Source organism: Aethalodelphis obliquidens, unplaced genomic scaffold (genome assembly GCF_003676395.1).
Source record: "Aethalodelphis obliquidens isolate GAN/ISIS:26980383/991018 unplaced genomic scaffold, ASM367639v1 scaffold43, whole genome shotgun sequence".
NCBI classification, from domain to species: domain Eukaryota; kingdom Metazoa; phylum Chordata; class Mammalia; order Artiodactyla; family Delphinidae; genus Aethalodelphis; species Aethalodelphis obliquidens.
In genome coordinates this window covers 9,591,115-9,616,085 of record NW_020837987.1, presented here as the reverse complement: position 1 = coordinate 9,616,085, position 24,971 = coordinate 9,591,115, and the positions used below count along the sequence as shown (strand labels likewise).

The window sequence follows — 24,971 nt, the reverse complement described above, 5'->3', positions numbered from 1 at the left end:
AGGGGGAGGCAGGAGCTACACATTTTTTTTTTTTTTTGGCTGCTGCGGTTTGCGGGATCTTAGTTCCCCAACCAGGGATTGAATCTGGGGCCACAGCAGTGAGAGTGCTGAGTCCTAACTACTGGACCGCCAGGGGATTCCCAGGATCTACACTGTTTTAATGTTTTCCTCTTTATTCATTCTTTCAAATGGTTGCCATTTTATTCCCTTATATTATCGTTCTGATCATTTTACTCCCATGTTAAAAAAAAGACACCCTCTCATTTTTTCACTTGAAGCCCTTTTCAGGACCACACCATGTCTCTAGCTTTCAACTCTGCTTCTGCATATATGTATTCTGTAGTAGATTGGAAAGTTACAGAGTCAGATGACCATTGATGATGATGATGATGATAATCATAAATACTGGAAGCATTTTACCTGCTAGGAAATTGTGCCAGGTTTTTAAAAAATCTATATTATCTTTACTAAGACAATGTCTGATTCATTGCTTTAACTTCTTTGCCCCACCTAGCTCTTAGCTCAGAAGGGTTTGTTGCATGAGTAAAGGAATAACAGGTTGGGCAGTGGAGAAAGAGTGAGGGTGGTGTTGGGGAGAGGTGTGTGTAGAATCTGGATTAAGTTTGGAATTTACAGAGTAAAATGGGTCGACTGGATTGAACGTGAATTTCCGGACCCCTTTGAAACAAAATGATTTTGCTCTATTAGATTTAAATACATTAATTGACTTATGTTTATTACTTGCCTGGTTATATTTAAGGTCAGGTGGTGCCAGCTAGGAAACCTGGATTTCCTGGTTTCTTTCAGGTAAGTGAGCTTAAGCCTGGGTAGGGAGAGGGCACAGGAAAAGACTGTCAGGAGAAGGCATTAGAGGGAGCAATAATTTTGGTGATAATGCTTTTTTTTTGAGAACACTAGAACGGTTTAGGGAGTAGAGACAGGGATGGGGAGCGTGAGGTGGGAGAAGAGCATCTTAAGATGCGCTCACTGCCTTGTTGACTGAGAATGTTTCATCGGGAGGGTGGGCTCTCATAGCTCCTGTAAGGGCAGAGCAAGGCTTGCCAGCTGAGAAATGGCTGGCAGGCTCTGGAGGGCTTGGTTGGCTTCTTGTGGTGTCTTTAGTGTCCTAGGTTGAAAACAAAAAGGGGAGACTACTGTTAATGCATTTTTTAAATTTAATTTTTATGAGAGCTTTTAAAATGTTAAAAGTAAGACTCATCTAGTGGAAAAATTAAAATAAAACTTATTTATTTTTTACATAATAGTTTGTTCTCCATATCTTTTTGTATGTAAACATAATAGTTTACTTTTAAAAAATGAGCTTATACTATACATATTGTTTTGCTCTGTACCTTTAACAAATCTTTTACTATTGCACAATATTTTATTTATTTATTTATTTTGGGGCTGCATTGGGTCTGCATTGCTGCGCGTGGGCTTTCCCTAGTTGCGGCGAGTGGGGGCTACTCTTTTTTAAATTAATTAATTAATTAGTTAATTAATTAAATTTATTTTTTTTTCTGCTTTGGGTCTTGTTGCTGCGCGGGCTTGCTCTAGTTGTGGCGAGCGGGGGCTACTCTTTGTTGCGGTGTGTGGGCTTCTCATTGCAGTGGCTTCTCTTGTTGCGGAGCATGGGCTCTAGAGCGCAGGCTCAGTAGTTGTGGCGCATGGGCTTAGTTGCTCCGAGGCATGTGGGATTCTCCCGGACCAGGGCTTGAACCCGTGTCCCCTGCATTGGCAGGCGGATTCTTAACCACTGTGCCACCAGGGAAGCCCCTATTGCACACTATATATATATATATTTTTTAAATTTATTTATTTATTTGGCTGTGCCGAGTCTTAGTTGTGGTATGCAGGATCTTCATTGACACGTGCGAGATCTCAGTTTCAGTGTGTGGGATTTAGTTCCCTGACCAGGGATTGAACCCAGGCCCCCTGCATTGGGAGCGTGGAGTCTTAGCCACTGGACCACCAGGGAAGTCCCTGTTGCACAACATTATACATGTATAGAAGTCCATAAAACTTATGTGTGCAGTTCAATAAATAGTTACAAAGAAGATATTCACGAAACTACTACCCAGGCCTAGAAATAGAATATTGCCAACAACCCTCCTCCTTTTCTGATTACTAACCTCTCTCTCCCCCTCACATTGGTAATCCCAACTTTTACAGTAAGCATTTACTTTTTTTTCTTTATAGTTTTACCACCTACGTATAAATTCCTAAATAGTTTAATTTTGCCTTTATTTGAACTTCATGTATATGAAATCAGGCAATAACTATTTTGGTTTTTTTCTTTTATTCAACATTATGTTTGTAATATTCATTTATGGTTTTTATTGTTCATTCTCATAGATATATAATATTTGAATATAGTACTATTTATTTATTCATGGACCAGTTTTCAGTTTGGGGTAGTTATGAACACCGCCGCTATGAAATCCTTGTTCATGTCTCCCACTTGTTCATGTCCTCCATAAGCAAGCATTCTTTTTGAGAATACATCTAAGAGTGGAATTGCTTGGTCACAAAGCTTAAACTTTAGTAAATAACCACCAGCACTTTTTCAAAGTGATTTAGCAATTAAACTCCCATTAGCAGATGAGAGTTTCTCTGTTCTACTCTCTGCCAATACTTGGTATTGTCAGACATTAAAATTGTTGCCAGTCTGATGATATATAATGATCTCTGTTTGGGTTTAATTCATATTTTTCCAGTTACTAGAAGGGTTGAGTGCCATTTCACATGTTTATTAGCTACTTGGATTTCTTGTCTCTGAAGTGCCTATTCAAGTCTTTTTCGTATTTGTTGTGTTGCCTGCCATTGATCTACAGGAATTCCTTATATAGTCTGAATAGTAATCCTTTGTTGATCATATATGTTGCAGACATTACTCCTACTCTGTAGACTGTCGTTTTATTCTTCCTTTTGGTTTTGTTTTGTTTTGTCTGTGCCACGCAGCTTGTGGGATTTTAGTTCCCTGACCAGGGAGCAAACCCGGGCCCTTGGCAGTAAGAGCGCTGAGTCCTAACCACTGGACCACCAGGAAATTCCCCATTTTATTCTTTTGATGATCAAAATTCTTAATTTCAATGAAGTCAGATTTATTAATCTTTTCCTTTATGACATATTTTTTGTATCTTGTTTGAGAAATCCTTTCCTACCCCAAGGTCATGAATATATTCTCCTACATTCCCTTGTCTTTCATATTTAGATCTTTAATTCACTGAATTTTATTTTTGTGATGGGTTTAAAATAGGGGGGTCTCTGCACCTTTATTTCACTTAATGTATTGTGGATATCTTTCCAATGAATACATAATGATCTACCTAATTATTTTTGTCAACTGCAGAAGTGCCCAATTTGCTTTTGATGAGTTTTTAAACTGAGGTATAATTGACATGTAACATTATATTAGTTTCACGTTTACAATATAATGATTCGATATTTGTATACATGGTGAAATGATCACAGAATAAGTCTGTTAATGATGAACATTTAAAATTTCATTTATTTATCAATACAAATACTGGTATAATTCATATGCTTGTACATATATCTTTGAGTATCCATGCTAATATTCTATACTAGAGATTGTGAAGTGAGATAGCTGGTTAAAAGGTACACACATTTAAGTTTTTTTTTTGGCCACGCCTCTCGGCTTGCACGATCTTAGTTCCCTGACCAGGCATTGAACTGGGGCCCTGGCAGTGAAAGTGCCAAGTCCTAACCACTGGACCGCCAGAGAATTCCCTGTTTTTGATAGGCATACTACCAAATTGTATTTTACCTCCATCAACAGTGATAAAGATCTTGATTTATCTTATTCTTTTTTAAAAATTTATATTTTATATTGGAGTATAGTTGATTAACAATGTTGTGTTAGTTTCAAGTGTACAGCAGAGTGATTCAATTATACATATACATGTATCTATTCTTTTTCAAATTCTTTTTCCATTTGGGTTATTACAGTGTATTGAGCAGAGCTCCCTGTGCTATACAGTAGGTCCTTGTTGGTTATCTATTTTAAATATAGCAGTGTGTACATGTGAATCCCAAACTCCCAGTCTATCCCTCCCCCACCCCCCTTCCCCCCCATAACCATAAGTTCATTCACTAAGTCTGTGAGTCTGTTTCTGTTTCTGTAAATAAGTTCATTTGTATCATTTTTTTTAAGATTCCACATATAAGTGATATCATGATATTTGTCTTTCTCTGTCTGATTTACTTCACTTAGTATGATAATCTCCAGGTGCATCCATGTTGCTGCATGGCATTATTTCATTCTTTTTAATGGCTGAGTAATATTCCATTGTATATTTGTACCATATCTTCTTTTTTTAAAAAAATTTATTTAATTTATTTATTTCTGGCTGCATTGGGTCTTCGTTGCTGAGCACGGGCTTCCTCTAGTTGCGGTGAGCGGGGGCTACCCTTCCTTGCCGTGCGTGGGCTTCTCATTGCGATGGCTTCTCTTGTTGTGGAGCACGGGCTCTTGGCACGTGGGTTTCAGTAGTTGTGGCACGCAGGCTCAGTAGTTGTGGCTCACAGGCTCTAGAGCGCAGGCTCCGTAGTTGTGGCACAGGGGCTTAGTTGCTCTGCGACATGTGGGATCTTCCCGGACCAGGGATCAAACCCATGTCCCCTGCATTGGCAGGCAGATTCTTAACCACTGCACCACCAGGGAAATCCCCACCATATCTTCTTTATCCTCATCTGTTGATGGACATTTAGGTTGCTTCCATGTCTTGGCTATTGTAAACAGTGCTGCAATGAACACTGAGGTGCATATATCCTTTCAAACCATGTTTTTCTCCGTATATATGACCAGGAGTGGGATTGCTGGATTGTATGGTAGCTCTATTTTTAGTTTTTTAAGGAACCTCCGTACTGTTCTCCATAGTGGCTGTACCAATTTACATTCCCACCAACAGTGTAGGAGGGTTCCCATTTCTCCACACCCTCTCCAGCATTTATTGTTTGTAGACTTTTGGATGATGGCCATTCTGACTGGTGTGAGGTGATACCTCATTGTAGTTTTGATTTGCACTTCTCTAATAATTAGTGATGTTGAGAATCTTTTCATGTGGTTTTTGGCTATCTGTATGTCTTCTTTGGAGAAATGTCTATTAAGATCTTCCACCCATTTTTTTTGAGTGGGTTGTTTGGTTTTCTGATATTGAGCCATATGAGCTGTTTGTATATTTTGGAGATTAACCCCTTGTCGGTCGCTTCGATCGCAAATATTTTCTCCCATTCTGTGGGTTGTCTTTTCATTTTGTTTCTGGTTTCCTTTGCTGTGCAAAAGCTTTTGAGTTTAATTAGGTCCCATTTGTTTATTTCTGTTTTTATTTCCATTACTCTAGGAGACAGATTGAAAAAGGTGTTGCTGTGATTTATGTCAAAGAGTGCTCTGCCTATATTTTCCTCTAAGAGTTTTATAGTATTTGGTTTTAGCTTTAGGTCTTTAATCCATTTTGAGTTTATTTTTGGGTATGGTGTTAAAGAATGCTCTAATTTCATTTTTTTATGTGTAGCTGTACAGTTTTCTTAGCACCATTTATTGAAGAGACTGTCTTTTGTATACGCTTGCCTCCTTTGTCGTAGCTTAATTGACCAAAGGTGCATGCGTTTATTTCTGGGCTTTCTATCCTGTTCCATTGATTCATATTTTTGTTTTTGTTCCAGTACCATACTGTTTTGATGATGGTAGCTTTGTAGTATAGTGTGAAGTCAGGGAGCCTGATTCCTCCAACTCTGCTTTTCTTTCTCAATACTGTTTTGGCTATTTGGGGTCTTTTTTGTCTCCATACAAATTTTAAGATTTTTTTTGTTCTAGTTCTGTGAAAAATGCCATAGGTAATCATTGAATCTGTAGACTGCCTTGGGTAGTATAGTCATTTGGACAATATTGATTCTTCCAATCCAAGAACATGGTATATCTTTCCATCTGTTTGTGTTATCCTTGATTTCTTTCATCAGCATCCTGTAGTTTTCAGAGTACAGGTCTTTTGCCTCCTTAGGTAGGTTTATTCCTAGGTATTTTATGCATTGTGATGCAATGGTAAATGGGATTGTTTCTTTAATTTCTCTTCTGATCTTTTGTTGTTAGCGTATAGAAATACAACAGATTTCTGTGTGTTTATTTTGTATCCTGCAACTTTACCGAATTCATGGATGGGCTCTAGTAGTTTTCTGGTAGCATCTTTAGGATTTTCTACATGTAGTATCATGTCATCTGCAAACAATGACAGTTTTACTTCCTCTTTTCCAATTCGTATTCCCTTTATTTCTTTTTCTTCTCTGATGGCCATAGCTAGGACATCCAAAACTATGTTGAATAAAAGTGGCAAGAGTGTCTGGTTCCTGGTCTTAGAGGAAGTGCTTTCAGCTTTTCACCATTGAGTGTGATGTTAGCTGTAGGCTTGTAATATATGGCCTTTATTATGTTGAGGTATTTTTCCTCTATGCCCACTTTCTGGAGAGTTTTTATTGTAAATTGGTGTTGAATTTTGTCAAAAGCTTTTTCTGAATCTATTGAGATAATCGTATGGTTTTTATTCTTCAATTTGTTGGTGTGGTGTATCACACTGATTGATTTGCAGATATTGAAAAATCCTTGCATCCCTGGGTTAAATCGTACTTGATCATGGTGTATGATCCTTTAAATGCATTGTTGGATTTGGATTGCTAGTATTTTGTTGAGGATTTTTGCATGTATGTTTATCAGTGATATTGGCCTGTAATTTTCTTTTTTTTGTAGTTATCTTTGTCTGGTTTTGCTGTCATGGTGATAGTGGCCTCATGGAATGAGTTTGGGAATGTTCCTTCCTCTGTGATTTTTTGGAATAGTTTCAGAAGGATAGGTGTTAACTCTTCTCTAGATGTTTGATAGATTTTGTTTGTTGGGAGTTTTTAAATCACAGATTCAATTTCAGTACTTGTGGTTTGTCTTGTTCATATTTTCTATTTCTTCCTGGTTCAGTCATGGGAGATTGTACCTTTCTAAGAATTTATCCATTTCTTCTAGGTTGTCCATTTTATTTGCATACAGCTGCTTGTAGTAGTCTCTTATGACCCTTTGTATTTCTGTGGTGTCTGTTGTAACTTCTCCCTTTTCATTTCTATTTTATTGATTTGAGCCCTCTCCCTCCTTTTTAATAAATTTATTTATTTTTGGCTGCACTGGGTCTCCATTGCTGTGCACTGGCTCTCTCTAGTTGCGGTGAGTGGGGGCTACTGTTTATTGCGGTGCGCAGGCTTCTCATTGCGGTGGCTTCTTTTGTTGCAGAGCACAGGATCTAGGTGTGCAGGCTTCAGTACTTGTGGCACGTGGGCTCAGAAGTTGTGGCTCATGAGCTCTAGAGCACAGGCTCAGTAGTTGTGGCACACGGGCTTAGTTGCTCCACAGCATGTGGAATCTTCCCAGACCAGGGCTCGAACCCATGTCCCCTGCACTGGCAGGCGGATTCCCAACCACTGTGCTACCAAGGAAGCACCCCCTTCCCTTTTCTTAATGAGTCTGGCTAAAGGTTTATCAATTTTTTTTATCTTTTCAAATAACCAGCTTTTAGTTTCATTGATCTTTTCTATTGTTTTCTTCCTATTTCACTCTTTCTGCTTTGATATTTATGATTTCCTTTCTTCTACTAACTTTGGATTTTGTTTGTTCTTCTTTCTGTAGTTGCTTTAGGTGTAAGGTTAGGTTGTTTATTTGAAATTATTCTTGTTAGGTTGTTTATTTGAGATTCTGCTTGAGGTAAGATTTTATTGCTATAAACTTCCGTCTTAGAACTGCTTTTGCTTTGTCCCATACGTTTTGGATGGTTGTGCTTTCATTTTCATTTGTCTCTATGTAAGTTTTGATATCCTCTTTGATTTCTTCAGTGATCTATTGGTTGTTTAGTAACATATTGTTTAGCCTCCACGTGTTTGTGTTTTTTACAGTTTTTTTCTTGTAGTTGATTTCTAATCCCATAGTGTTGTGGTTGGAAAAGATGCTTGATATGATTTCAGTTTTCTTAAATTTACTGAGGCTCTCTTTGTGGCCCAGCATGTGATCAATCCTGGGGAATGTTCCATATGCACTTGAAAAGAATGTGTAATCTGCTGCTTTTGGATGGAATGCTCTATAAATATCAACTAAGTTGGTCTGGTCTAATGTGTCATTTAAGGCCTGTGTTTCCTTATTGAGTTTCTGCCTGGATGATCTGTCCACTGATGAAAGTGGAGTGTTGAAGTCCCCCAATAGTATTGTGTTAGTGTTGATTTCTCCTTTTATGGCTGTTAGTATTTGCCTTATATACTGAGGTGCTCCTATGTGTGGTGCATATACATTTTTTTTAATGGCGCATATATATTTACAATTGTTATATCTCCTTCTTGGATTGATCCCTTGTTCATTATGTAATGTCCTTCTTTGTTTCTTGTAACAGTGTTTATTTTAAATTCTATTTTGTCTGATATGAGTATTGCTACTCCAGCTTTCTCTTGATTTCCATGGAATACATTTTTCCATCCCCTCACTTTCAGTCTGTATGTGTCCCTAGATCTGAAGTCAGTCTCTTGGAAGTCAGTCTCTTGTAGACAGCATATAGATGGGTCTTGTTTTTTGTTTTTTGTTTTTTGGCTGTGTTGTGTGGCATCTGGGATCTTAGTTCCCTGACCAGGGATCAAACCAGTGCCCCCTGCTGTGGAAGCACAGAGCCTTAACCACTGGACTGCCAGGGAAGTCCCAATACAGTTCTTGTTTTTGTATCCATTCAGTCAGTCTATGTCTTTTGGTTGGAGCATTTAATCCATTTATGTTTAAGGTAATTATCAATATGTTTGTTCTTATTTCCATTTTGTTAATTGTTTTGGATTTGTTTTTGGGGGTGTTTTTTCTTCCCTTCCTCTCTTGTTCTCTTGTGATTGATGAGTAACTTTAGTGTTGTGTTTGGATTCCTTTTTCTTTTTTGTGTGTGTATCTGTTGTAGATTTTTGGTTTGCAGTTACCATGAGGTTTTGATATATTGATAGCAGTCTATATATAAACAAGATTGTTTTAAGATGGTGGTCTTTTAATTTCAAATCCATTTCAAATATCCTGCATTTGTACCCTCCTCCTTTCCTGATTATTGGTTTTGATATCATATTTGTGTGAGGATGATTTCCTACCTTTATAGTATGTTTGCCTTTACTAGTGAGCTTTTCCATTTGTAATTTTCTTGTTTCTAGTGTGGCCTTTTCTTTTCTGCCTAGAGAAGTACCCATAGCATCTGTTGCAAAGCTGGTCTGGTGGTGCTGAATTCTCTTAGATTTTGCTTGTCTCTAAAGCTTTTGATTTCTTCAGTTTTGTTGAATCTGAATGAGAGCCTTGCTGGGTAGAGTATTCTTGGTTGTAGGTTCTTCTCTTTCATCCCTTTAAATATATCATGCCACTCCCTTCTGGCCTGCAGAGTTTCTGCTGAGAAAATGGCTGATAACTTAATGGGAGTTCTCTTGCACGTTATTTGTTGCTTTTCCCTTGTTGCTTTTACTATTTTTTCTTTATCTTTAATTTTTGTCAGTTTGATTACTATGTGTCTTGGCGTGTTCCTCCTTAGGTTTATCCTGCCTGGGACTCTGTGCTTCCTGGACTTGGGTAACTGTTTCCTTTTCCATGTTGGGGAATTTTTCAGCTATTATCTCTTCAGATATTTTCTCAGGTCCTTTCTCTTTCTCCTCTCCTTCTGGGACCCCATAATGTGAATGTTGGTGTGTTTAATGTTGTCCCAGAGGTCTCTTAGACTGTCCTCATTTCTTTTTCTTTTTCGTTCTGTTCTGTGGCAGTGATTTCCACCATTCTGTCTTCCAGCTCACTTATCCGTTCTTCTGCCTCAATTCTTCTGCTATTGATTCCTTCTAGTGTATTTTTCAGTTATTGTATTTTTCATCTCTGTTTGTTTGTTCTTTAATTCTTCTAGATGTTTGTTAAGCATTTCTTGTATATTCTCAATCTGTGCCTGCATTCTTTTTCTGAGATCTTGGATCATCTTTACTATTATCACGCCGAATTCCTTTTCAGGTAGGTTGCCTCTCTCCACTTCACATAGTTGTTCTTCTGGGGTTTTATCTTGTTCCTTCATCTGGGATATATTCCTCTGCTGTCTCATTTTGTCTAACTTTCTGTGATTGCGGTTTCTGTTCCACAGGCTTCAGGGTTGTAGTTCTTCTTGCTTCTGCTGTCTGCCCCCTGATGGATGAGGCTGTCTAAGAGGGTTGTGCAGGCTTCCTGGTTGGGGGGACTGGTGCCTGCCTACTGGTGTGTGGAGCTGCGTCTTGTCCCTCATGGGCAGGGCCGCGTCAGGGGGTGTGTTTATTGGGTAGCTGTTTATTCAGGAAGACTTTAAGCAGCCTGTCTGCTGATGGGTGGGGCTGTGTTCCTACCCTGTTGGTTTTTTGGCCTGAGGCATCCCAGCACTGGAGCTACAGGCTATTGGGTGGGGGCAGGTCTTGGTGGGAAAATGGTGGCCTTCGAGAGGGCTCATGCCAATGAGTACTCGCCAGAACTGCCTCCACCAGTGTTCTTGTCCCCATAGTGAGCCACAGCCACCTTCTGCCTCCGCAGAAGATCCTCTAATACTAGCAGTTAAGTCTGGCCCAGTGTCTTATGAGGTCACCGCTTTTTCCCGTGTCCTGATGTGCATGAGACCCTGTGTTTACCCGCCAAGAGCTGAGTTTCTGTTTTGCCCAGTCCTTTGGAATTCCTGCAATCAATCCCCGCTGGCCCTCAAAGCCAGATTCTCTGGGGGCTCCTCTTCATGTTGCCAGATCCTCAGGCTGAAGAGCCTGACGTGGGGCTCAGAACTTTCATTCCTGTGGTAGAACTTCTGTGGTATAATTTTCCAGTTTATGAGTTGCCCACCCGAAGTGTATGGGATTTGATTTTATCGCGATTGTACCCCTCCTACCATGTTATGTGGCTTCTTCTTTTTTTTTGTTTTTTTGTTTTGTGGTACGCGGGCCTCTCACCGTTGTGGCCTCTCCCGTTGCGGAGCACAGGCTCCGGACGCGCAGGCTCAGCGGCCATGGCTCACGGGCCCAGCCGCTCTGCGGCACGTGGGATCTCCCCGGACCAGGGCACGAACCCGTGTCCCCCGCATCGGCAGGCGGACTCTCAACCACTGCGCCACCAGGGAAGCCCGTGGCTTCTTCTTTGTCTTTGGATGTAGGATATCTTTTTTGGTAGCTTCCAGCATTTTTTTATCAGTGGTTGTTCAGCAGTTAGTTGTAATTTTGGTGTTTCTGTAAGAAGGGGTGAGCTCATGTCCTTCTACTCTGCCATTTTGTCTCCTCCTCCTGATTTATCTTATTCTTGATAATATCATAATATCAGTCAGTTTAAGATTTGCCAATATACTTTTTATATGACATTTAATAACAGACTAGGGAGCAATCAAATTCTGTTTGTCACCAACACTGGTGTCATCTCCAAAGATCAATGGCCAGGTCCCCAACAGCCCCATCTCCCTCCACTTTGATAAGCAATGGCATTCTATCGTTAAAGAATTAGGTTATACCTCTCTAGTTGTAAGAGAACTGTATTCTGCTTTTCTTTCTCTTCCTATTTCCCCACAAGTTGACATTGAGTAGAAATGGCTGAGGAGTGTGCTTATCCTGATCTTCATTTCATCTCTCTTATCTCTTTGCAACCCCTGCTTCAACCCTGGTTGATTCCACAGAGTGACTCTGGTTTAAGGAAGGTCATTCTTTTGCAACTTACTGGTTTTCTTCACTCTGCCCTTGAAATGATCACAGGGACACGGCTTCTTTGGCAGCCTGGGCACTGCCATGAGTTTTCTTTTAGGGGCTCTCAGGAACCAATCTGAAGTAAGGGGGTTGCTGCTTAGGAGGGTCAATAAGTTTGAGGGCTAGGGCTTTACTTGCCATCTTCCTTGCCTCGCGATTCGTTTTCATACTGCAGTGGGTGTGGGAAAGGGTCAACCCAGCACAGTGAAGGTATCCAGTTACATGAGCACCAGGGCCTCTAAGTTGTTTGCCTGACCTGTATGGGCAAGGATTTGGTGGCAGGTTTGGAGGAGGCATCAGGGTATCATTAGGGAGACTGAAAAATGAGGAATAAGACCTAGGTGTCTTCTTTTTAGTGTCTGCTTTACCTCAAGCAAGGCTTGCCTCTCTGATTTCAGTCTACCTGTGAGTAAAATAAGGTTGAGAATGGCATCCAGGAAGGTCTTGGAAGGCAGACCTGGGTTGTTGGGGAAAAAAAGGGTAAGGGAGAGGGGGCAGCCAGAGATTCAGCCAGCTCCCCTTTGGACCTTGGAGGAGTCCAGCTCTTGCCTAAGGCTCAGAAAGAAAATAAGTGTTGGTGCTGCATGTGATGGTCTTGTGGAGAGGGGAGAGGGTGAGGGCAGCTCAGATAACATCTGCTCTGGTCTCAGAGGGACTCAGCGGAGCAAGTTGGGATCTGATGGTGCATCGCTGTTGTCAATACTGGATTACTGACCTTTGCACTCACATTCTTGGGCGCCTTCTCAGAACCACTTCCCAGAAGCCTGGCGTTGGTCCCTGTGGCCTCTGGTGACCCATGTCGGAAGGAAACAGATCATTTCGTCACTGGAAAGCAAAGGCGCCAAGAGAATTGGTACCCTGCCACTGTGCTAACTAGGTCAGTACAGCTCCATTGCTCTTCCTTTTTTACTCAGGGATCTAGGGAACTTCAAGAGAGGAGTATTTTATATGTATTTTATTTATTTATTTATTTAGGCCACGCTGCACGGCTTGTAGGATCTTTGTTCCTTGACCAGGGATTGAACCCAGGACCTTGGCAGTGAAAGTGCAGAGTCCTAACCACTGGACTGCCAGGGAATTCTCTGTTATATTTTTTAAATTATATAGTTTATTTATAATGCTGTGTTAATTTCTGGTGTACAGCAATGTTATTCAGTTTTATACACACACACATATATTCTTTTTCATATTCTTTTCCATTATGATGTATTACAGGATATTGAATATAGGTCCCTGTGCTATAGTGTAGGACCTTTTTGTTTGTCTATTTTATTTTATTTTTTTAAGTTTATTTGTCTGCATCGGGTGTTGTGGCACACGGGAGCTTAGTTGCGGCATGTGGGATCTTTCGTTGTGGCACACAGGCTTCTCTAGTTGCGGTGTGCGGGCTCAGTAGTTGTGGCGTGTGGGCTTAGTTGCCCAGCGGCATGTGGAATCTTAGTTCCCAACCCACGTCCCTGCATTGGAAGGTGGATTCTTAACCACTGGACCACCAGGGAAGTCCTCTATTTTATATATAGTGGTTTGTATCTGCTAATCCCAAACTCCTAGTTTATCTTTCCCCTACCCCCTTTCCCCTTTGGTAGCCATAAGTTTGTTTTCTATGTCTGTGAGCCTGTTTCTGTTTCTTAAATAAGTTCACTTGCATCATATTTTAGGTTCCACATATAAGTGATATCATATGGTATTTGTCTGACTTACTTCACTTAGTATGATCATCTCTGGGTCCATCTGTGTTGCTGCAAATGGCATTTCATTCTTTTCTATGGCTGAGTAATATTCCATTGTGTATATGTACCACCTCTTCTTTATCCATTCATCTGTCAATGGACATTTACGTTGCTTCCATGTCTTGGCTATTGGAAATAGTGCTGCTATGAACATTGGGGTGCATGTATCTTTTCAAATTATAGTTTTGTCCGGATATATGCCCAGGAGTGGGATTGCTAGATCATATGGCAACTCTATTTTTAGTTTTTTGAGGAACCTCCGTACTGTTTTCCATAGTGGCTGCACCAATTTACATTCCCACCACCAGGGTGGGAGGGTTCCCTTTTCTCCACACCCAAGAGAGGAGTATTTTAAATGAATAATCCAGAATTGAAGTTTAAAATCTGGCTTAGAAAAAAGCTTACCTGGAAGTAGGTCGAGAAAGAATGGCTTCTGGATGGAAAAGAGCACAAACGGTAGGGGTTAATCAAGACCTTACATCCTCCCCCCATTAAAATCCTCAAGACTTAAGGAATGAGAGCAAGGAGTAGATTATTCTATTAACCAGTCAGGAACTTCACCTGACCTCCATGTTTGGTTGTATTTGAATCCGTAATCCCAATTCAACTATAAAAGGATGGTATTTACCTTTGTTCCTCTGGAACAAATCCATTCTGTTTTGGCCTCCATTCAGGTCTGTCTTATCACCTGATGCTATCTTACTCGCATTTTGTGATACCTAAAATATTTTTATGACAATCAAGTATGATGTTTTATAGAGATTCTGGGACTAGAAATGGGCCCAGATGATGCTTCCGCTGTACAGGAGCTGCTCATGTTTCCTGTCAGACTTAATTACGGTTTCACATGGTTCCCCATCACATTTGAATGCAGCTGTATCCTTGCACAATTACACTTAAAGTTTGTTGTTTGAAATGTGTTGTGGACTGAACTGTGTCTCCCTAAACTCATTGAAGCCCTAACCCTTAATAACTCAGAATGACTGTATTTGAGGATAGGGCCTTTAAAGAGATGATTAAGTTAAAATGAGGCCCTGATGGTTGGGCTCTAATCCAGTCTGACTGGAGTCCTTATAAGGAGAAGAGATTTGGGCGCACAAAGAGACACCAGGCATGTACATGCACAGAGGAATGACCAGGTGAGGAAATAGCAAGGAGACGGCCATCTGTAAGGCGAGGAGAGAGCCCTCAGAAGAAACCAAAGTTGCTGACACTTTATCTTGAACTTTCTAGCCTTCAGAATTGTGGTAAAAAAGGTTGTTGTTTAAGTCTCCTAGCCTGTGGTATTTTGTTATGGCGGTCCTAGCAAACTGAAAATCTTTCTCCCTTACTAGACTCTGACCCAATGGCTCAGTAGTCATTCAGCTACAGGGCTCCTGACACATGGTAGACACGTGGTAAATGTTTGTTTGATAAGCGGATGGACAGGTTGTCCAGACAGGGCCCTTAGGGCAGCATCTGGTTCAATCCAGCTCTATTTTCCAGACTCGTGCCCTTTCTGTCACACAGATGGAGGATGTTGCATCATTTCCCTACCTGCTGGTTTCTAAATGTTCTCATGTGCTGTTTTGAGTGGTGTTAATTTCAACAAGCATGGCCCCTGCTGTCTAAACTTTTCTAATATTTTACTCTTGCCTGACCTCTACTTCTGGTTCCAGAGAAAAGCCACAGAATATTGGAGCCAGAAGGTATCTTGGAGATGAGGTATCTTGGAACGCCCACACTGATGAGTTTTTCTTCTTCATTTAAAAAAAGTTGATCTTTATTGGAGTATAACTGCTTCACAATACTGTGTTAGTTTCTGTTGTGCAACAAAATGAATCAGCCATATGCATACATATATCCCCATGTCCCCTCCCTCTTGAGCCTCCCTCCCACTCTCCCTATCTCACCCCTCTAGGTTGTCGCAAATCACTGAGCTGATCTCCCTGTGCTATGCCGCTGCTTCCCACCAGCAATCTTACATTCGGTAGTGTGTATATGTCGATGCTACTCTCACTTCGCCCCAGCTTCCCCCTCCCCACCCTATGTCTTAAGTCCATTCTCTGTGTCTACATCTTTATTCCTGCCCTGCCACTAGGTTCATGAGTACCATTTTTTTTTCAGATTCCATATATATTCATTTTTAATGGGACATAACTATATTAGAGAAAATTTGTAAAGTCCAAAATCAACTTTACTCTTACCAAATGTTGGAATTTTAGTGTGAATATGATTTTTTAAATATAGTGGTAACCACAGTATGTGAATGAATTTCTTTCTGTTCACTTTATAAGCTTGTTCCCGTGTTGTCTTATAACATTTATAACAGACATTTTGAATGACTACATAACACTCCCAAGTATACATACTTCAGATTACTTTTAAAAAAATTATTTATTTATTTGGCTGCGCCAGGTTTTAGTTGCGGCACGTGGGATCTTCATTGCGGTGTGCGGTGTGCGGGCTCTTAGTTGCAACATGCAAGATCTAGTTCTCTGACCAGGGATCAAACCCGGGCCCCCTGCAGTGGGAGCTTAGAGTCTTAACTGCTGGGCCACCAGGGAAGTCCCCAGATTACTTAATTGTTCTCTCATTGTTGAGTATTTAGATTGTTTTATTTTTGGATATTGATAAATTTCTTTGTAACTGTTTTCTAAATGTTGGATTTCTGTCTCGGGAAAGACTTCCCAAGTGGAATTACTGGGTCAAAAGTTAAGAACAGTTTTATGTTTCTTGATATCTTTGCCAAGTTGCTTTTAAAAGAGTTGTACTAATTAACTAAATAACTGTCCCTTTTATTTTCACGTGAGGAAACTGAGACCCAGAGAGAGCAAATGAAATGCCCAAGTTCACAAAGGTAATGGTGACTCATCTGGAGCTAAAATCCAGGTCCAAGACTCCTACTCTGCTGTTCTTTCTGCAGCCCTACATGACCTAATGTCATGGTGTAACTGAAAACGAAGCCGTTACTATAGTATTATGTCCTCCAAATGTCAGGCATTTTTGGACCACCTTAATGTTTTTTGCTATAGCTTATACACCTCTACTATTATTTATTTCATACTTTTTGCTTTAAATAAATTTAATTTACATAACATCTTCAGTCTATGCAATATTTTTTGTGAGATTATCCATTTGATACATGCTTAGATTTTTTTCTAACATGCATTAAAATAAGCATGTAATTATTAAAGTAAAAACTAATTTACGTTCTATGTAAAATCAGTTTTGGAATATATTTATACAATGTAATAAGCATGGACTTTATATCCAGGCAGACCTGGGGTCAACTGCTTCCTCTGTCAGTTAACTCTGTAGCCTGGGAGAAGTCACTTAGCTTCTACGATCTTTGGTTCTCTGGTTTGTAAAGAGTGGATATTAATATCCACCTTGCAGTGTTGTTAGGAATAAAGGAGCTACTGGGGGCCTGGTGCCCAAGGAGGTGTTCAGTACATGATGGTTATTATTGTGGTTATTATTGCAGACTTCTAGTTATTTCCCAAAGGGTGTGTCTATGCTGGAATGTTTCTCTTATTGCTTTCTGCTGATTTGCATGTGTAAAGAAGTAACTTCCACTTGTTAGTTTTTGCAGTAGATCTATTATTTTTTTGACTTTCCAATTCTACTACATATTAGCTTTGTGACTTTGGACAAGTTGCTTAACTTTTCTGTGCCTCATTTACCTAATTTATAAAATGGGGCTAAAAAAAGTACATTGGTGTGTGTATGCATACATCTGTCCACCAGAGGGCCTAGATGCAATAGCCCTTGTAGCAATGGGCAATACCTTGTGCCCAAGGTTTGTGTATATCATTTTCCCCTGAAAGGAGCCATGGCTCCGAGGAGAAATGGCTGACTCCAAGGATAGGGAAGGAAAGTAGAAGATGAGCCTGGAACATCTAGTGGTGTCAGAAAGTCAGAAACTGCTAAAAAAAAACCCGATATGTCAAAATGATGCAGAAGCCAACTTGAAGAAGTTCTTAGTGGCCGGTTTTGGGACAATATGAATGACATTATAAATAAGGATAGTAATGGATTATAATCCACAAGTATCCCTGAGAATTTACTTATATAAATAAATAATTGAATACCTGAATAAATGAGAGAGAAGGAAGAGCTCTTTCTTTTTTTTTCCCCTTTGGCTGCACCACACAGCTTGAGGGATCCTAGTTCCCCAACCAGGGATTGAACCCTTGCCCTTGGCAGTGAAAGCACGGAGTTCTAACCACTGGGAATTCCCCAGAAGAGCTCTTTCTTATAGTAGAATCCTAATTAATACATTTAGAAGGAATGTTGGAAATAGAAAATCACCATTTGGCTAAGACTATAGTAATACCTGTTGTAGGCGAGAATCATCAATGGATTTTAAAAATTAATAGGCAAAAGTATGACGAGAAGAAACAGGCTATTTGCATAGTTTCGAAGTATCTCTCCACAAGATACTTATTAACTACAATGAGAATATAGTACCTTTGTGCACACAGCCTTAACTAGTGTTCAAACTTAACATCACCCATAAATGAGTATTGTTACTGTGGGCCTCTGATGTGCCGAGAAGGCAAACGTCACTTCTGTGGTGTTCTTGCCAGAAATGCGTAATCTGAATTTAGTCATGAGGAAACATCAGATAAGCCCAAGTTGAGGGATATTCTATAAAATAACTGACAATACTCTTCAAAAGTGTCAAGATCATGGAAGACAAGGAAGGCTGACAAAGTACTCTAGATTGGAGGAGACCAGGAGATCCTACATTCTTCAGTGTAGGATCCTGGATTGGATTCTGGATCAGAAAAAGAATACTAGTGGGATGAATTGGGAGATTGGGATTGACATATATACACTAATATGTGTAAAATAGATAACTAATAACCTGCTGTATAAAAAAAATAAAATAAAATTCAAAAAAAAAGAATACTAATGGGATGATTAGCAAAATCTAAAAATTTGTACATTAGTTAATAGTACTGTATCATTGCTAATTTTCTGGTTTTGATCATCATATTATGGTTATGTATGATGTTATTGGAAAAAAACTGCATGAAGGATATATTGGAACTCTGATTATTTTTACCATATTTTTGAAGTCTGAAGAATGAAAAGTTAAAAAAAAAAGACATTAGGGACTTCCCTGGTGGCACAGTGGTTAAGAATCCACCTGCCAATGCAGGGGACACGGGTTCAATCCCCGGTCTGGGAAGATCCCACATGCCGTGGAGCAACTAAGCCCATGTGCCACAACTACTGAGCCTGAGCTCTAGAGCCTGTGAGCCACAACTACAGAGCCTGCGTGCCACAACTACTGAAGCCCACGTGCCCTAGAGCCCGTGATCTGCAACAAGAGAAGTCACCACAATGAGAAGCCTGTGCACCGCAACGAAGAGTAGCCCCCACTCTCCACAACTAGAGAAAGCCCGTGCACAGCAAGAAAGACCCAACACAGCCAAAAGTAAGTAAATAAATTTATTTTAAAATATCGTATCAAAAACAAACAAACAAAACAAAAACCCTAGGGATAAACTTAACCAAGGAGGTGAGGTGAAAGATCTACATGCTGAAAACTATAAAACATTGATAAAGGACATTGAAGATGATTCAAAGCAATGGAAAAATATCCCATGCTCTTCGATTGGAAGAACTAATATTGTTAAAATGGCCATACTACCCAAAGAAATCTATAGATTTAATGTGATCCCTATCAAAACACCCATGACATTTTTCACAGAACTAGAACAAATAATCCTAAAATTTATATGGAACCACAGACGACCCTGAATTGCCAAAGCTGTCCTGAGGAAGAAGAACAAAGCTGGAGGCATAACCCTCCCAGACTTCAAACAATACTACAAAGCTACGGTAATCAAAACAGTGTGGTATTGGCACAGAAACAGACACATAGATCAATGGAACAGAATAGAGAGCCCAGAAATAAACCCACACACCTATGGTCAATTAACCTACAACAAAGGAAGCAAGAATATACGATTGAGAACAGTCTCTTCAACAAGTGGTGTTGGGAAGACTGGACAGTTACATGTAAATCAGTGAAATTAGACCACTCCCTCACACCATATACAAAAATAAACTCAAAGTGGCTTAAAGACCTAATATAAGACATGATGCCATAGAACTCCTAGAAGAGAACATAAGCAAAACATTCTCTTACATAAATTGTAGCAATATTTTCTTAGGTCAGTCTCCTAAGGCAAAAGAAATAAAAGCAAAAATAAACAAATGGGACCTAATCAAACTTAAAAGTTTTTGCAGAGCAAAGGAAACCATAAACAAACAAAAAGGCAATCTGTGGAATGGGAGAAAATATTTGCAAACAATGCGACTGCCAAGGGGTTAATATCCAAAATATACAAACAGCTCATACAACTCAATATCCAAAAAACAAACATTCCAATAAAAAAATGAGCAGAAGACCTAAATAGACATTGCTCCAAAGAAGACATACAGATGGCCAACAGGGACATGAAAACATGCACAACATCACTAATTATTAGAGAAATGCAAACCAAAACCACAATGAGGTATCACCTCACACCAGTTAGATTGGCCACCATCAAAAAGTCTACAAGTAATAAATGCTGGAGAGGGTGTGGAGAAAAGGGAACTGCGCCACCTGGAAGCTCAGTGAGCTTTCCCCAACTCATTGCCTTTTTGCCTTAGTAGCTACTTTACTCATCTGACTGACTGAACCCTTACTAAGTTCACATTATCAATCGTTGACTCGTTACAACAGTTGTACATGCTAAGTGGTATTTTATTCATTTTAAGAAGATAAAACTGAGGCTGAAAAATGTTAAGCATCTTGTCCAGGGTTTCACAGTAAGTGATGGAGCCAGGATTTGGATCGCGGTTCCCCTCAATTCAAGTCTGAGTCTCAAGGTCCAGGTGAGTCTAAACGTGTCGCCATGTTTGAGAATTATTGGTAGAGAGCAGTGGCCCCACTGGGCAGTGGTTCCCCCTCCAGGGGACATTTGGCAATGTCTGGAGATATTTTTGGCTGTACTAACTGGGCGGGGCAGGGTGGTAGGCGAGAGGCTGCTCTTGGCTTCTAGCAGGTGGAGGCCACGTGGATGTTGTTAAACAGGTTACAAAGCACAGAACAGCCCCCCCTCCACAACAAGGAATTATCCAGCCCTAATGTCAGTGGGCCTGCTATGAAACGCGGGTGTCGAGTCTCCTAAGGGCAACATTTTGAGCTCAGAAACCTGAGGATTTATTCTTTCACTTTGCAAATATTTACTGAGCACCGTGCGGGATAGTGTGAGGGATGTGGAAACAATACACCAGATTGTGCCAGAGGGGAGGTTACAGTGTAGAAGGGCAGGGGTGGAGGTGGGAGAGGCACACCAACACCTCAACTTAAGGTAGAACATGAAAAGGGCAGAGAGTCGAGTTAGGGTTAAGCTTGTTCACAGGCGGGAGGGCTCACATGTGGTCCTGGGACGAATCAAGGGAGGCTGTGGGAGGAGGGGGCTTGGGGTGGGTTTTGTGAGCGAAGCTGAGCTGGTGGGAAAGCACAGGAGCCGCTCGGGAGCAGCCCGAGGCCTAGCTGAGTGGAGCACAGAGCACTTAGTGCGAGGAGGGCTGGACTGGAAAGGCAGCTGTGGCTGCAGCTTGGAATCCAGGCTGAGGACTCTAGCCTTGGTGTCTGTCCTAGTGGTGGAAAAGCCTTCGCTTCCAGAATGGTGGTCTAGGCCCCAGGGCTGGGGGGCCCAGCAGCTTCCAGAGGGCTCTCTCTGTAAGGGAGGGAACGTTGGAAATTGGGGTGGAGTAGGGAGAACTCCTGATTTTAGGACAGAGTTGATGCTCAGTATATAACAAAGCTATTTCACCTCAAAGTAGCCCTTGGGGAGATGTTCCCCTCGAGTGCAGACATAGGTCGGGATGAGGTCTCTTCTGCACAGCTGTTCTGCTAAGGGCTAGGCCACTTCAGCTGTAGTGAAAAGTGGAGCCGATTCGGAGCCCCTAACCCAGGGTCTGCTTCCCAAAGGTGAGCTGTTCAAACAGGGCTTGGTGTGCCTACAGTTTCAATCACGGGTACTACCTGGTGGTGTGATTTTTCTAGTTTATCACCATACCGTGAAACAGCATTAAAAATTGTTGGGGCACATCTGGTGCACTGTAGAGAATACAGTCGAGGATGACTTACTGTCTGTGGTTGTACAGTTGCCTTCAACACCCTCCCACCACTGCCTCCAAGCCTGGCCCTGGGGACATTCATTACTCTCTAGAACAGGGACTGGGGGGGCAGGTGAGGCAGCAAATCTTTGTTGGGCCATTATTTTTTTCTCCCCCGCCAGCTACAGTTGCAGACACTTCCATACACACGGGCTTCTTTAACTCTCACAACACTCTTTGGATTTATGTACAGTTCTTTCCTTTTTGTAAGTGAAGAAACAGGCACTGAGACAGGCTAACTTGCCCCTAATCCCTGTAACTTAAAGGGGCTACATTTTACTGCATGTGTGGTCATGTTCTTTTCTGTTTTGCCATGTTTCTCGCCCCTCTTTATCTTTCATAGAAAAAAAGAAATTTTTTTTACCTGTATTTGAGCTGCTGCGGACCGTGGACACCAGCATTAGTGGCAGCAACAGAAGGAGGGAAGAGATTAGAACTTTCATTTCAACTGTTGGTGCTGCTGTGCGTTGCTTGAAGAATGTGTGGAAGGTTCCCAGTGAGAGGGTCCCGAGTTCTTGGAGTGGCTCAGGCCGTGCGTGGTACATGGCTTGGGGGTCTGAGCCTTACTCCCAGGCTAGTGTTCCCACTAGAGGGTGAGAACGGCCAAGTGACGCTGGTCTCATTAGGTAACTGGACCATGTGATTTATGGGAATCTGGAAGGTAAAGGTGGCCAAAGAGAAGGAGTGAAGCATATTCTTAGGAACGTGGGAGGGCGACTGATAACTTGGCAGCAGTTCTCAGCCCCTCCCCTCCTCCCTCCCACCTCCCTACCCGCCAGTGTGCTATGATTTCTTCCCCAAGTCTTTTTCCTTGTTTGAATTTCCTAATACATGTGAGTGACATTTTCTAGCTTAGTATCTGGCAGGAAAGAGAGTGCTAAGGGCTGGCAAAGAGAGACTCACACGGCGTGTTTCCCCTCTGTCCTCCCCACTCCCGTCCTTGGATCAGCAATAGCAGTGTTGTTTTTGGGAATTTGCTGTGTCCCCACTGTTTACAATTTCCTCCAATTCTGTGGCCACGTAAGGAGGGAAGCAGAGAGGATCAAGGAGGAGAGGCTCTTCTCTCTTGCCCCGAACCCTGGCCTGGAGCACCGGGTCAAAGCAGGCCTCCTTGTTGGTCAGGCAGGTGGCTGTGGCCTCGTGGTTCCCGCCTAAAGGAGAGGGAACTGGGTTGGTGGAAGACCCTCAAGGCTTCATGTCCAAGAGGGTTTGAGAAACAGGAGCCACAGCGGGGAAGGTGTTTGCCCAGGCTGCTGGGGCTCTTGTTTCAGACCTTGTCTGGAAACAGCCCAAAGTGAAAGAGGGAGGTGATACTGAGGCTGGGACCTGGGACCCTTTGCTGCAGTGCTACAATGTTTGCACCTGGACACACCTCTCCTGGAGCAACAACATACAAAGAAACTGCATGGGACTAAAAATAACTGCATGCACTGGCAGTTGGGGCAAATTCTTGACAAAAGATAGAGACCAAAAAACCCAACTACCACTTTTGAAGAGCCCAGAGCAAAAGCAGGGGATCGGGAGCAAAAGCAGGGTACTGTGAATGCCCCCTGCACCCAGTACCACCTAAGGAATGGAGAAACCACCTTAGCTACCCCTGCAGCCCGACCCCTGGACACACCCCTACCCTCACCTCACATAAGGAACAAGCTCACCCCCACTCAGGGAACAAATGAGCAAGGGAACCTGTTGTTTGTTCTCGCTCCCCTCTGCTGCAGCAGGGGCCCCAATAACACCTTGCCTGAATTTCTTGTCTGGCCTCTGATCAATTTCCATTGATTAAGGAGGCCAGGAACCCTGGTGGGTAACAACATTACTTGGAGCAAACATGAAGGGCACAGAGCATCAGCACTTACTAAACTTACCAGTGCCCGCAACTTGATGGGAAAGTAAAGCACCCCCTCAGGCTCCATGTGTGTGAAAAAAACATTTTTTTTTTTTTCTGGTAATGGACTGCACTTTCACATGCTTTCTAACATAGCAGACCTAGTTAAAGGGTTACAAAAATATCATTCAATTCAACAAACATTTACAGAGTACCCACAAAGTGCCACACCCCACATAAGTTCAGGAACGTAAAAATGAACGATTAACAGCCCGCGTCTCAAAAATCCCCACCCAATTAGCTGCATGCTCCTCCTCGGCCCTGCCCTCCTGTCTGCCATCCGCCAGCACAAATCCTACCCCAGCCTCCAGACCCAGCCCAAGTCCCACTGAACCCAGAGTCCGCTGAGCTTACTCACAGCCCATGGTGAACTGCTGCCACTGCTGAAACTTGGTAGCACGGTATCTCTAGGTTTTATGGAGTGTGTGTCATCTCCCTGGCTAAACTTGAGCTTCCTGAGGACAGAGACCATTGTTAGAATTTTCCAGGGAGGAGCCACATCAGTGGTTTACATCAGACCAAGCTCAGACCGAGCCTCCAACTCGAGGACAATCTCCACTGCCTAGCACAGTGCCTGCCGCCTGCAGATGCTTTATAAACTTCGTAGTAGCAAAGTCTACAATCAACCCTCCAACATGTCCATAGGCAGAAATAATCTGAAATTGAGAGGGTAAGAATGAGCAAACAAAAACCATGCCTGGCCTCTTCCCTCCTCTTGGCTGGAACAAAAGTCACACCACCTTTACTCACTCCTGCCTGGAGGAGCCAGGGAGGACTTCCTGTTAACCTTCCCCTCAGCCCCATAAATATCACCCAGCACTTAAGCCCAGCCTCCCGCCGTCTTCGAGCCCATTTCCTGAAGCCTCTGGAATGAGTCATATTTAATAAGTGCTGACGTTTGGGGCAAGAAGAGCCAACCCTCCCAGCTCCTTAACTGGTGAGAAAAGTAAGATGAAGTGCATTTACAGATTTTGGCCACAGGGTGGCAGCACCGCCTAAGTGCTGGTATTTCCCGAGACTACCCAGACGTGGTCAAGTCGGAGATGAAGTTAGGATCAGGAAAAGGGCGCAAGGGAAGTGACTAGGTGAACTTTTTTTTTCTGCGAAGTGAGAGAGTTGAGATGAGTCTCAAACCATTGCATTTTAGAACTGGAAGACACTTTAGAGAAGCGTCTCAAACTTTAACGTGCTTATAGACCGATCACCAGAGAATCTTGTGCAAATACAGATTTGCTTCTTCTGGTGGAGCCTGAGATTCTGCATTTCTAATAAGCTTTCAGATGATGCCGTTGCTGCTGGTTATTGGACCCCACTCTGAATAGCAAAGCCTTAGAGGTCATGTAGATTAATTCTCCTTTCCCCCGATTTATGGATGAAGAGAGGCTGCAGTCCAGAGAGAGCAGGTGCCTTGC

General features: G+C 41.9%; 1 protein-coding gene across 2 annotated transcripts in view; it reads left to right on the top strand.

Annotated features, from left to right (window-relative positions):
* The first annotated feature begins 12,518 nt into the window (after positions 1 to 12,518).
* Positions 12,519 to 24,971, top strand: part of DMAC2 (distal membrane arm assembly component 2) — a 74,219-nt gene continuing 61,766 nt past the window's right edge. The window contains exons 1-2 of one of the 2 annotated variants that reach the window (XM_027079647.1): positions 12,519 to 12,649; positions 16,290 to 16,341. In XM_027079647.1, the coding sequence (XP_026935448.1) occupies positions 16,324 to 16,341 (18 nt within the window). In that variant the 5' untranslated portion in view covers positions 12,519 to 12,649; positions 16,290 to 16,323. The remainder of the gene's footprint in view (positions 12,650 to 16,289; positions 16,342 to 24,971) is intronic. The other variant, XM_027079644.1, reaches the window with a different exon arrangement.